General features: G+C 38.2%; 1 protein-coding gene across 4 annotated transcripts in view; it reads right to left on the bottom strand.

Annotated features, from left to right (window-relative positions):
- Positions 1-13,639, bottom strand: part of PTPN21 (protein tyrosine phosphatase non-receptor type 21) — a 44,338-nt gene that overhangs the window by 3,587 nt on the left and 27,112 nt on the right. For 3 of the 4 annotated variants that reach the window (XM_062638769.1, XM_062638790.1, XM_062638780.1), the window contains exons 10-19: positions 13,503-13,582; positions 12,236-12,337; positions 11,506-11,566; positions 10,891-10,975; positions 8,369-9,834; positions 6,019-6,156; positions 3,230-3,451; positions 1,938-2,066; positions 1,397-1,631; positions 698-858 (exon numbers count right to left, since the gene is read on the bottom strand). In XM_062638769.1, coding sequence (XP_062494753.1) covers positions 698-858; positions 1,397-1,631; positions 1,938-2,066; positions 3,230-3,451; positions 6,019-6,156; positions 8,369-9,834; positions 10,891-10,975; positions 11,506-11,566; positions 12,236-12,337; positions 13,503-13,582 — 2,679 coding nt within the window. The remainder of the gene's footprint in view (positions 1-697; positions 859-1,396; positions 1,632-1,937; positions 2,067-3,229; positions 3,452-6,018; positions 6,157-8,368; positions 9,835-10,890; positions 10,976-11,505; positions 11,567-12,235; positions 12,338-13,502; positions 13,583-13,639) is intronic. The other variant, XM_062638801.1, reaches the window with a different exon arrangement.

The following is a 13,639-nucleotide window of genomic DNA, read 5'->3' as shown; positions in this document are numbered from 1 at the left end:
GTGCATGCATTACACCATGCCTACTTCCTCATCTATGAAATATGCATAATGTTAAACTTGCCCATGTCATGGGGTAGGACTCTTCACAAATCTAATGGTTGCAAAAGTCTGTCACAGTGTTAGGGCAGGGATGCCTAACAAAACAGTTTGTTGAGTCTCAGCTAGCATATTACATTATTAATAAACACTTTACAGCTGTTCACTTCCACTAAAAGCTGACAGGACCAGGTTTTATTCTGTTAATCTACTGCTTTGTCCTCTGCTGAGATTGATACTGCAAATACACTACACTTAGGATCAAAATATTTAATAACAAGCAGAGAGACTGGCTACAAAGCATATTTTGAATATTATCCATTAAAACTAAGGCATGAAGTAAAAGTGGTAAAGTCAGGGTGAAATCCTGAAATATGCTTAGTAGCCTAGGGCATACCTTGTTCTATTCAGTGACTCAATATCTTATCAAGTCAATAATCCAAATGAGCATTCAGTATCCAGTGTATAAGTGGGCAACTCTAGAAGATTATTAGCTTCTGCTGAATTGCTAAGAGCTCTTTCAACCACAGTTGTAAGGGCTTTTCTGAAGGCCACATCTTGGGAAAGTTCAGATGAACAGCCATTAAACATTTATTAGGTGGGTTATTTATTCATCCATTACCTAACATTACTTGAAGCATGAGAAAGAAAAAGAGATCACCTCATTGTGTTCCAGGCAAGCAATCATGATCTCTGACAGTATGACCACTCCTGTTCGTCCTACACCTGCACTGCAATGTACCAGTACAGGAGGACTGGCATTTTTAGGATCCGCAGTGCTGTTTGTATGGCGCCGCACTGACTGTATCTCTTCCAAGTATGCTATTAAATTCAACAAGATGAGAATAAAATAATTAGGAGATGAAGCCCCATGAGCCATGCTATTAAACTGTATGACCATCAGAAAAGTAGTAATTTAATAAATGACATCCCACAGAAAAATAACACCCTGTATAAAACACAAGTTATATCCCAAGCAAAGCAATACAGATCTCTAAAGACCATCTAACATTCATAAGGCTTTCTTTGCCTTTTTCCCCTATTCCCCACCAAAGCTGGCTCATAGCCATCTTGCTACTGCTGGAACATACTCAAATGTGTAGTATGTGATGCAATTATGTAGTAAATTACATATATGGCTTTAGACATAAACAGTCACTTTAACAAACTGCCAGGTATATTCCTACTAAAAATATAATTCAGTATCTCTTGCTGGTGAGAAGAAACCTTTTTCAGAAGAATGCTTGGCATCACTGATCAAAGCTAATTCACATATAGCAAAATAGTTACAAAAATAAAACCAAAAAAAAAGCCCAAACACCCCAACAACCCCAAACCAAAGCTATTAAATACAACTTACAGAGAAATCCCTTTAAATCCTCTGGACAGCCATGCTCTGGCCAGTCAGTATACTGCAGATGCCAAACTGTTCTTTCCTGTCCTGTGAGAAGATGTTTAATCTTCAAACCCGTAGTTGCATAGCAGCCTGAGTCAGTACGGAATCGTGTGGTAATCTTAAATCTTCCATAGGTTACAGTGTTGTGTCTTGAACCAAGACGTGGCCAGTATCTGAAGCTTTTTTCTCGCCCACTTTCCTTAAAAGTAAAATAGTTGCTTAATAAGAAACATAAGAACACTCATACAGCTAATACTCCTATAAGAACTGTTTCTCTCCTCTATTATGTACTACTACAGCGTTATGGTTTCTCAATGAGTAAACCAACTTTCCTGCAGAAAGAGTTTGCAAATTTACATCTTTCTGCCAAGGACATGGCAAATGGGTCACTAGAAATTCGTCTTTGATTGGTCTTCCTGTTGGAGCAAAGATCCCCTTCCACTAACAGATCGTAACAAAAACACTGCAGACTTTCTGGGAGAAACCTGACTCAGTTTGTACTCACTTCCTCTGCTGTCACCATAGCTATGATGGCAATCCCTTGTTCCCAGATCATCTGCCAGAAATCCTGACATGTATTCTGCAAAGGACCTTGTGTAGCAATGTAATCCCACTCTGTGCCTCCAACAGAGACCTGTAAAAGAAAGACATTAGCTTAGTAATTACCAAAAATCCCTTTCTCTGATTCTTAAGTCAGCCATATCAAGATGCACAAACTGAAAAACAACAGCAACACTGCAGCAGTAGGAGCCCATTGTTATATCTACCTCCCATTCTTTAGCTGCATCTTGTCACATTAGATGCAGAAGAGACACAATGTTTAAAATTGTATAGGCACATAGCTAAATAAATGCATTTTACATCACAAGCATACTGTTAAGTGAGTAAATAAAATTGTATTTCTTTTTTGCAACCTTAAGGTATTCTAGTGAACTGGGATTTTGAGAAGCTTTCATACACTGGTGCTGTAAATGCTATTTCATGCACTAAAGAGTCAGAATTAGCTTATTCCTCAAAAAACATTATCTTGTTTGAGAAGGATCAGAAGAGTTACTCAACATTTGTGAATTGAAGTATAGAAACTATGGTATCATGTCAGTTGGATTAAAAAAAGACAGCGACACAACTGCAACTGCTGCTTTGATAATCTCTTTTCAGATAAAGCATGAAGCCAACTGTATTTGTAGTTGTGCTTCAAGTAGGTAAATGCATTGAAAAATGAACAAAATGCTTTGATCATTCTTGAGGTCACCCTGCAACTTCACTTTTAAATAGCTAAAGCTGGGGAAAGGAGGCAACTGAAGATAATGAAAAAGCAGATTTCCCCTTGGCTCCATCTGTTCCTCTAACCATTCAAAAAGGCTTAAGCTGGGAGCTGGCATACTGCCTGTTGTGGATCAAGTCAAAGAGTACAGAAAAAGAAGAAATAATTATTGGTACTGCAGTTCAAAAATATAACAATCATTGTAAAGGACCCCAGTTTGTTATAAAGCTATTTGCCTTCTTAACTCTGCAAAGAATGGATATGCCTTCTGTTAGCAGCAACCCAGAGAGAAAAGAGACAGCAGATCAATACAGAAGTGAAATGCACAAGACCTCTCCAATAATTAGCCCTCTGTTATTCTAGGTAATGAGGAAAAATAGGTTGCTCCTTTCCCCAAAGAAACCTCTGCAGAAGAAGGGAAAGAGAGAGATGGAGGGATTTTCATTCATCTGACCGAACCAAAATTGATAGCCAAATCCATTTTTAGTTACCACATGAACCGGAAAATGTTTCTCCAACCGTATTTCTCTCACCTTGATATGAGATGCATTGATGTAACCCGTGTTATTTTCTTTGGTTGGGACTAGCTCTACTCTGGTATCATCATAAGGAAGCACGTCGTGGAACCGGTTTCTTTCAGCATTTTCAGGGAGCCGAGCTATCGAGCACTCACCATCTGTAAGTCTTTTTTTCTGAATGCGCTCATACTCCGTAAACACCATCCCCTGCTCTAACCGTTGTTCCAGCACTTTACACTGAAAGACAGACACAAATAACCACATAAAGTCACATCCCAAGGCAAGTCTATTTTAACAGAGAATTCATGAAGTATAAAACATATGTATTTTCCTCTCTTACACATATTTTCAGTGCTTTTCCAGCTATTAATGTTTTCACAAACATACCAGAATAAATTAGAAGCAAACCTAACCAGCAGGACTTTTGTTCAAGTGCAAACCAAGAAGCCTGTTATCCTGTTATATTTCATTAGGTCACAAACACTGTGGATACCACTGGTGAAAGAAAGATTACTTCACAGTTTCTATAAAGACAACCCAGCTGGGCAAAAAGTATTTGGCCAAACCAAATAGCTATGCTATACTACAAACCACCTCAAATACCTTTGAACAAGAAATACTCGTTAATCCTCTGGCTCAAGATAGCGTGTTAGATTACATGATTTGAAAAGGTCTCCTTTAAATTTGTAATCCAAAAAAATATTGTCAGCTTTGTCATTTGGATGGAGAAAAACTCTAAAAATATAAAAAACACTTGTCAATGAGCTGGTAATTCACTCCCAATATTCCACATTTTCTTAAGCTGAAGATAATAAACTGCATATAGTCGCAAAGCCTTCTTAGAACCTCTTGCTGTGGCTGAGATATAAACCCCAGAATTTTTTACTAGTATGACTCCATTTCATTTAGTAAGCTGCTCCCTCCCTTTCCCCCACTCACCCAATTTATTCTTTTGAAACCAAGTTCTCTCTGAATCATAAGACACATCTGGAATTTCAGCATCTCTTTGCCAACAATAATTAGAGGAATAATATGTAAGATTTCAGCCAGAAAATTTCATCTATGTCACATGTCCCCAGCCTCTCACAGCAACTGCTCTGTGGTATCAGGTCAGAAAAGTTGTATCAAGTAACTGTAAAGCCAAATGTTGCAGAGGAAGGTGTAAAACCTCAATCATACACAATTTGCACATCAATACATCAATTATACAAACTCCTTTATGATCTTTAAGTGAAATTCCCTCACTTAAACTGGTAACAGTATGAAGCTGAGCAATGAAACAGGCAGTGAATCAAATTTAAAGTCATCTTCTAAAATATCTGCAGTTTGGACTTTGTGTCATATGCCTACTTTGCATTGCCTCTTCTCAACTGTTTTAGGAACTACTCCCATTTCATGGTAGTTACTCCACTTTACTGCCTGATGAGACTGTAGTGTCATGTCTTCATAACCTGACTTTATGGATTATTCTTTTACCTCAACACTTTGGGCAGAGCTAGCTGAATGATAACATGGCTGAATTCAATAAAAGTCAATCCAGGAAGAGATGATGGCTGTAAGTAAGAAGAAGTAACCAACTCAGGTACTAAATGTAGAACTGTATCTCAATAACATAACGTTAATTTTTGCCCTTTAGCATATTTTAAGAAGTATATATATAGTTCAAAAAAAAATTTCAACTATGTTGAAATGGAACAGTTGAATCTTCCTCCCATGGATCTCACTCCAAGACTTCAAACTCCAAGACTGAATTTCCACTGTGTGACTTGCAAATAATTTTCTTGGCCTGTTCCTTAAAACTGCAGCTGGCAAGACTTGGCCTGTTCTTTTAGGACTTTGGACTTGATGATCTTAAAGGTCTCTTCCAACCTAGTTGATTTTATGATTCTATGATTCAGGTTCTAACCTCTGTCCAGTGACTGATAACAAACTGAGCAAGAGGGGGTCTGCAGCTGAGGATGCCGACCTATGCTCAGAACCAGATCCTAAAGAGACCACTGGTCGCAGAACATACAATAATCACTGCAGAACTTGATGCATCTAATTGCTCCCTGGTCAGATATGTGATGAAAGCACTGTTCTACATAGCCCTCCACAGGCTGGATATTGACTCAATTTCATTTTCCTGCACCTATTTAATGGTATATGAGGCAGGATGAAGTATATTTAGTGACCTTTTTTTTACCCTGGCGCAAGCAGATGAAGTATTTCTCAAAGAATGATCCTCAAATTCATCAGAACCTAATGTCCTCTCAGTGGTGTGAGATCTTTTACTGAATGTAAAATTTCTGCACACTACACAAGTTCCATCTGTATCTTCAGGGATCCACCCGAGGAAAACAGATAAATACAATCCACACAAGCAGTACCCTGTGGGTGCAATTTAACTATAAAATTTATTGTAAAAATGTTATGAATAATAATAATTACAGCTAAATCCAATCTCACACTCCAAATTTTAATTTTCAGTCTGGAAAAACCTCAAAATTAAGGGAGAAAACAGAAAGACTTGGCACCAAAATGTATCAGTAGATATAATTTACTTCCCATATGTTCGAACGGTGAATTATAATCTCAGTCACTGTCATCTTAAATCTTAAAGAAAAATCAAGAGTTACACCCAATATGTCCAGCATTCACTTACCAATCAGTAGCCTCATTCTTTTGTTTGTCTCAGTATTTGAGTTGCTTTGAGTTTGAAGCATTTTAAAGTCAACACAAAGCACCACTCACATGCATTTCATTTCATTTTTTAAAATCATTAGTATAAAAGAGAAATCAAGCATTAAAGAACTTCAACATACCCGTTCATCATTTGTTGCTCTTGTTGATTCTTCCTTCCCCTCATCTGGCAGAGGCATTCTAGTCAAAGCTAGTCCATTTAGGGCAGCTAGCTTTAGAGGCCCTATTTTTTTTGCATCATTTTTGTTCTTTTTCATACCCTGTAAAATAAAAGCTAAAACTTGTAAATATTCTTAAATATCTGATGAAGTTATAAAGCAGAAACCAAATTAGTTCAAGTAAGCAAAGGATACTTCTTTGACCCCTTCTGCAAACAGCTTTTTTTTTTTCGCTAAGCACTGCAGTAAGAGATTAGGGTGGTGGGACTACATTCCTCCAGGGACACAGCACAAGTCTGGTTTCATTCCACACAGGTTAATTGACCTCCATGAGAATGACAAATATTAATGCCCACAAAGCTCACAACCAAGGGTGTGAGGTGACAACCCTGTGTAATTAACATTCTTGGACAGAACTGAAATCGCTTTCCAACCCCAAAAAATGCATAAAAATTATTTTTTACTATTCCTTACTATTAAGTTTGCAGGCAATTTTCTTCTCTACAAGCAGGCATAACAATGAACATATAGCTTTAAGATATTTGGATATAGTTAAATGGTTGACTAAGCTTGCAGCAAACTGCACATACAGAACATGAACACAGAACTGCAGACAGATCTGAGCCCTGAATCAGGCCATGAATCTAAATTATTGAAGTTAACATTCATTTTTTGAGAAAAATACCAAAGGGGGATTTTTATGAAAGAAAAAATTATTCTTAAAATGTGTAAGAGAACTTAGCAGTTGATAAGTTTGGTTATTAAAAATACACTGAAAATGTGAGTGAATGTGCTGCTTGAATGAGAATCAATGAGCTCAAAACCTAAATGGTAGTGAGGAATAGGAAGACAAAGCTAAGAGCATGAGACCACATTTAAAAGTGAAAAAAAACATGACAGAGTTCATTGAAAAGCAAAATGTATAAACATTGATAGGGGGCAACTTTGTTACCAGGATATTCATCTTAATATTGAATACAGAAAGGTAATATTCTGTGTTATGCAATGAAACTCTTAAATGTTATTGAACATTTTATTGAACATTTCCAGCTAAAAAATTTTAACGTAATTTCAAAGGTTGACCTGAACATTTACATAGGTATTAGAAGGAAAAGGCAGGGTATGATTTATATAAACACACTCGTGTCTGAAAATGTGTCTTTTGAAGAATAAAATACTAAGTGACTATCTAAATGGGAACACAAGGAGAAAGATATCACCTTTTCCACCTGTATCTATGTACCAAAGAGTAGGAAGGAGATTTAGATAAACACACACAATTATAAAATTAATTGAATCTGATAGGGGTACATTTCAAAGTATGCAGCTCCATGTACAGGAAGTCTGACAGACAGAATATAGTGACAGCAGGAACTATCTAAATACATAGCTTTTGAATAATTAGTTTTGCAGCATCAGCTGTAGCAGTTACTAGAGCAGCAGAAGTTATATGATAGGTCCACTGCAGTCCAATTTGTGCAGAAAACTACTTGACACTAACTCAGGCAGGCAAAGTTAGCAATCAGTTCTAAAAACTGAAATAATAACAGTGGTCTTCCTCCGTTAGCACCTGGTATGTGTCACAGACTACATAAAACTGAACGGAAGTTGAAAACAAAACGAGTGGTAAGGAGTGCCAGCGAAGTCGTACAGTCCCACACAGATTTTGATGTTTCTATGAGGTGAGAATTACAGGGAAGGTGAAACTTGCAGTTGTTTACTATTATGGCTTCAAAAGACTGGAGTTGGAAAGAGACATAGTAAGCAAGATCCTACCTTTAGTGGGATAAAAAACAGCTTGAAGAGAAGCAAATGGGAAAAGATATGAAAAGGGAAGCAATGGAGGAAAGAAGAGAATGCAAGGAAAGAATTTACTGCCTAATGTGTCAGGTCCCTCTTTTAGGTCAGAAGAAGAAAGCAAACAAAAAATGTAAACATTCAGTTACATCCAATTTTTCAGTGAGAGGAAGATTAGAAAGCTGGTAGTGGAATGGAAAGAATTGCTTTTGTTCCAGATAAGGAATGGTATGGCAGAATTTGCGATCTATGAACTGACTTTAAACTAGCCAGGTTAGGTGTATCAGATGGACAGAAGCTGCACAGCTGGATTTGGGGGCAGGGGAAATATAAAACAACTCATACATGGCTAGGCAAAGTTAATCACGGAAAAGCAGGAACATAAAGGTTAAGTTAGCTTTTAATCCACATTTTAAAAGCATCTCAGGTTGATTAAAAAAACGCCAATCCTTAAACAAACCTGGACACAACTCCTGCTACAGAACAACATGAAACAAGAGGAATTGTATCCACTTACACCTAGTGGAGGAAGGCCTTCCACAATATTCTTCTTCCCAGACAAAAGATCAGACACAGGTCTCTTCTTTAATGAATCTTTCCTGACTCTGTATCTCCCTGATGTTGTAAGATCAGATTCTGACATAGACGGAGTAAGCAGTCCTTCCCCTCTTCTCTGTACCTGATTTTCTACTAGTAAATGAAAGGGGCTCATATCTTTCACTCTCTTTTCTGTCTCTGTAATATGTAATTTAGGCTCAAGAATATGCAAAGGGCCAGCAGACGAAGCAACAGAGCTATAAGGGTAGCTGAGTACTGAATCACGAGAATAACCACGCATAACAGATGAAAGCTGAGTTTCATCTTCAGGGAGGGGAGAAAGGCTTGTACTAGCCTTGTTTTCTTCTTCAAATTCTTCTTCTTCCTCACTACTGTGAATCAGCATAGTGGCATCTGAAAGGGTTTTCTTATGATCACAGTTTACACCCTCTTCTTGCTTACTTTCTTTTGGCTTTGTTCTCTCCATCAGAATGTTGGGCTGTGACCCTTCTGAAATAATTCTTGGAAGAGCCACATCTGCTGCAGAAGCTGACATGGTCCTCTCTTTAATTCTTATTCCTTCAAAGCTGGGAGTCAAGCCTGCTATTTCAATACTGTTCCTTTTCTGCAGCTGAGTATGGCGTGCCGATGTTAGAGGTTCACTGACTTCCTGAAGAGAATGTGCCACAGGCAGGCTGTCTTCCTGAAACGTCTGGACAGAATGGTGTACTCGCCTTGTGATAAGATCTGGATTACTGCTGCTAATGTAGATATGTCGTGAAAGGTCTGGAGTACTATTTGCAGGTCTTGGGTACGGGTATGGGGGAGGTGGTCGATAGACTTGGGTCTTCATTATATTTGGTGCTGGATAGTCCTGGGCGTGGAGCTGCACATTTGTCAACTCAGGCACACTGACTGCCCCAACAACTGGGCGCTTCTCAGCAGGATAGGGATAGGGCGATTGACTGCGAAAACTGTAGTTCAGGTTAAATGGATAATGGTTAGACTGTGGTGAAGCAAAGTGAGCATGTTCTCGTATTTCAGGTTGACTGTAAACTAAGGCATCAGGCCTGCTGTAAGCATATGAATTGCTGATGTTAAGATTTCTCATTGAATGACTCTGCCTATCTGTGTGCACCATTCCCCTGTTGAGCTGTCTCATCACAGTTTCATAGTCTGGTGTGGGACGATAAGAGGGTGGTATTAGTGCACTATGTCTATGAGATGGTACATAATCGGTTCTGAGGACATCGCTTCCAGTAATGCTTGGGTTAGAGGACATGGGGGATGGCTGCAAGTAATGTTGTGGATTGTTCAAGGAGTTCGTGCTGTGTGCACTATAGACACTACCATTGCGGATCCGACCAGTGTAGTCATGAGGGGCTCTATCCAAGCTAGTCTGAGAGTGACAGTAGTATCCATTCTGATTGCTCACAAAGAGGTTATCTGAAAGTAAAGTTTAAGAACAATACGTCCAAGACATCAAACAAAGATATCTTTCAATTAAGATATAGCTAACTAATGTTTCAATTTTCAAAATTTCAGTTATTCTTAGCTATATATTGAAATGGAAAGGAAAAAAAAACCCAACCCCAAACCAAAACAATCCCAGCTTTTCGCTGTGGATAATGAAGGTATGTATACCACAATAACCTATTATGTTCATTTAGATGATGCAAATTCCTACTGGAAAACACCATCTCAGTGTAAGAATGGCTTTCTTCTGCTTATGATAGGTTTGCTGAGTTTCAGACCAAGTTAAACAAAATCCGTATCAATCTTAAACCACTTTACCTGAAAGAAAGAACATCTACACCAGGGCCTGTACTTGTCTCGTGAGATCAGTTAAACAGCAGGAGACCACAGTCTATATATAGTTGCTGTATATGCTTCATAGCTAACTTTGCTCACATCCCATAGGAGAGGATATAGAGGAGCAGCAGCTGAGGGAACTGTGGTGTTTAATCTGGAGAAAAGGAGGCTGAGAGACCTTATTGCTTTCTAAAACTACCTGAATGGAGGTTGTAGCGAGATGGGTGTTTGTCTCTTCTCCCAAGTAACAAGCAATAGGACAAGAGGAAATGGTCTCAAGTTGCATCAGGGGAGGTTTAGACTGGACATCAGGAAAAATTTCTTAATTGAAAGGGTTGTCAAGCATTTGAACAGGCTGCCCAGGGAAGTGGTGGAGTCACAATCCCTGGAGGTGTTTAAAAGATATGTAGGCATGGTGCTTAGGGACATGCTTAAGATTTGGCAGTGTCACGTTAATGGCTGGACTCAGTGATTTAAGGGTCTTTTCCAACCTAAATGCTTCTATGATTCTATGACTGTATTTCACATTAGCCTAAATGCCTCTATGCACTTCAGTGAGTGCTGTAGTATAAGCATCTCCCATGTTCACCCTATGACTTTATTCAGCTCTAGCTAAAGTAGCTGTAAGTGCAAATTACAGCCTTTGTCTTCTCAACTTATGTACTGTAGCCTTGGATTTAATGAACTTACCTTGGGATGATGCATATGGTTCAGTATAATGACCATTGTAATGAAGCTGAGTTGGTGGAGGCATCATATAAGGCTGAGGCTTGGGCTAAGAAAGCAAGCATCTTATTGTTAGTTAAAACCTCATGATTTATTTTAAAAATGTCTTGAAGATTTTTTTATATGTAATGCATAATATTATATATACATATATAATATGTAATGTATAATACACACACACAAACACACAAAACCTTCATCTTAAACCATTTCTCTAAATCTGCAGAGGTGATTTTCCTGTGAGGTCATACAAGAAACAATAAAAAAAGGAATCAAAACCAAAACGACACACCACCAACCCAAGACTTTATCTTGCCATCTGACATCTAGGAGAGTCTACCAGATACAGAGCAATCAAAATAAAACCAGAAGTGTTTAAAATATTTTTCACAGCAATTACTGTAATTCCATAATTTGGATATTACATAGCAGCTTTTTCTACAAGTCATAAACAGTTCCTCACATACTATACTCATCTTTTTCACTGTTCATTTTGTTCCACTGAAGGAAAGTATTGCCTGATTCAAAGTCAAATGAAATTCATGAAAATGCAAAAATAAAACTATTTGCTGTCCTTACCATAGACATCCTGGATGAAGACCGCCTTCTAACAGGATTCACTGTAACAGCCTGGGTTTGTCTACAGAAGGAGTTTTATGGTGAGAATTTTTTCTTAACAACAACAAGACCTATTTCAACCCTTGAAAAGTGATCTCAAGTTCAGTTTAAAATCACTCTACATTTCTTGGAGTCAGGCCGCGAGTTAAATAGCTCTCCCCAGCTGTCTCAAATGGAAAGAGCTCTGTGGATAAACCACCATCACAAACAGTATGGGCAGAATCACAAAGCCAGGATGAAAAATACGTAAGTTATTTCTTTGCCTATTTTCTATGAAGCATAAAAAGGAGATGTTCCTGAAGCACTGCAGGAGGGCAGAAAAAGCAGAGTAACTAGGGACTACTTCCAAATTTGAACCCCATGTATAATCTTACACCGTTACCTGTTCTACACAACTAGACATGGAATTGTTTACAGAATGTAACATTTTAGATGTTACAAGAACAGGAAAATGTGACTATACTGCACAAGCATTTGCATGTTCTAACATTCAAGCTAACAGCAATAAATTTTCATAAATTGTTGGATTGCCTCCAGGATATAAGGTCTAGAAACCTTAAGCTTCTTTTTTCCCATCTTATGCTGCACTTCTATTCCGCCTCTTGCAGCAAGACATAGGTCAAGAGATGGCACAATAATACAAATGCAGGAACAGCCAGATTTCAGAAAGAAAGATGATTTTTCAGCTCACCCTTTGGGAAGTGAAGGACGAGAAAGGATTGGAAAGCGTGGAAAGGAAAGAATGAGGGAAGATTTCTGAGAGCCCTCCTCAGATGGAGAGTCCAGGGAGTCTCTAAAGACAAGGTATGTACACATAAAGAGAAAACAAAACAAAACAAACAACAAAACCTGAACTTAATACAGGCATGCATAAGACAGTTTTTAGCAACAGGACCAGATGACAGGGAATTTTAGACTAGAGATAATCAGAAAAGATTTTTTGAGGACTTGACATAGTAAAACCATGTTGTGATGAAAGGGTTAAAACAAGTAATCCTAGAAACTGACATTCAATACAGAATCACATAACTAACATTATTTGGATAGCAATGCAGAAGTCCCACAAATGCACTACTTCTACCAAGATTTCTTATCCCTCTCAAAAGGCAGGCAGGTTTACAAGCTTAGAGGTATGAGGTCCACACTGTTCCAAATTCGTTTTGCTCTTCTAATGTAAATCAGCATTGAATGCACTAAAGAGTTACTGTAGTACAAAATATTCCATCATCTTTCCACTGGCCTGAGGAAAATTTGGACCAACCCCTCATAGGTATCTCCTCCCATACAATCCTGAACCCCATGAACATTTGTGAATCATGCTTTTTTAATGACAGACTATTCACTGGGTCTAATTCTCTGGTCTTTGACTGAAAAAACTGAACTGAAGGAAAGCTGTACCAGTGGAGTACCTAAAATTCCAGTCCTTGATTTACAAGCTGGAGATCAGCCCATTTAAATTTAATTTGATGAATTGTATTAAATTTACTTTGCACTGGTGCTACTTGAGCTATACGGATTCCATGGATATCCAAAGGACACCATACCTCTCAGCTGTCAATCCAGCACATTTCAGGAGTGCTTCACATACACTTCCCGCCCTTCTAAAGGCCTCTAGAGTGCCCTTTCAGAGCAGTTCATCCAAACCCAGGCCAAAATCCCACAAACATTCTAGTAAGAGTAGCCCCTGAAGCAACTAAAACCTGTCCAGCAGCACGGGCCAAACACTGTTACTTTTGTCAAGATTTCAGTGTTTAATAACGTCCTCTGTATAAAGCAGAACACATTTGAGAAACTGGTAATAAGTATTTTGTCAAAAAAGATTAAAGAAAAAAAAACCCAACTTGTTAATTTCTACCATCTGAAAAGGACAGTAAAGACATCACAGAGGTTATAGAAGATTTCACTTCCTTATGGAAGCTTCAAGGGCACCGAGAGTTCTGGTAATGTATTCTACTTACAGGCTGCATTTATTTAGTCTGTAAAATTTGTGTCTAGCCACACACATCCTCCACACATATTTTGCTGTTTCCATATCTTCCTGCCAAAAAAACAAAACCAAAATTTGCATATTAAGCCAAATATGCATACCCTTTAC

This window comes from Pezoporus occidentalis, unplaced genomic scaffold, assembly GCF_034315485.1.
Source record: "Pezoporus occidentalis ecotype Australia unplaced genomic scaffold, CSIRO_AGI_Poc_V1 ctg115, whole genome shotgun sequence".
NCBI classification, from domain to species: Eukaryota; Metazoa; Chordata; class Aves; order Psittaciformes; family Psittacidae; genus Pezoporus; species Pezoporus occidentalis.
The sequence above is the reverse complement of the archived record's forward strand: the minus strand, read 5'-3'. Positions and strand labels throughout refer to the sequence as shown.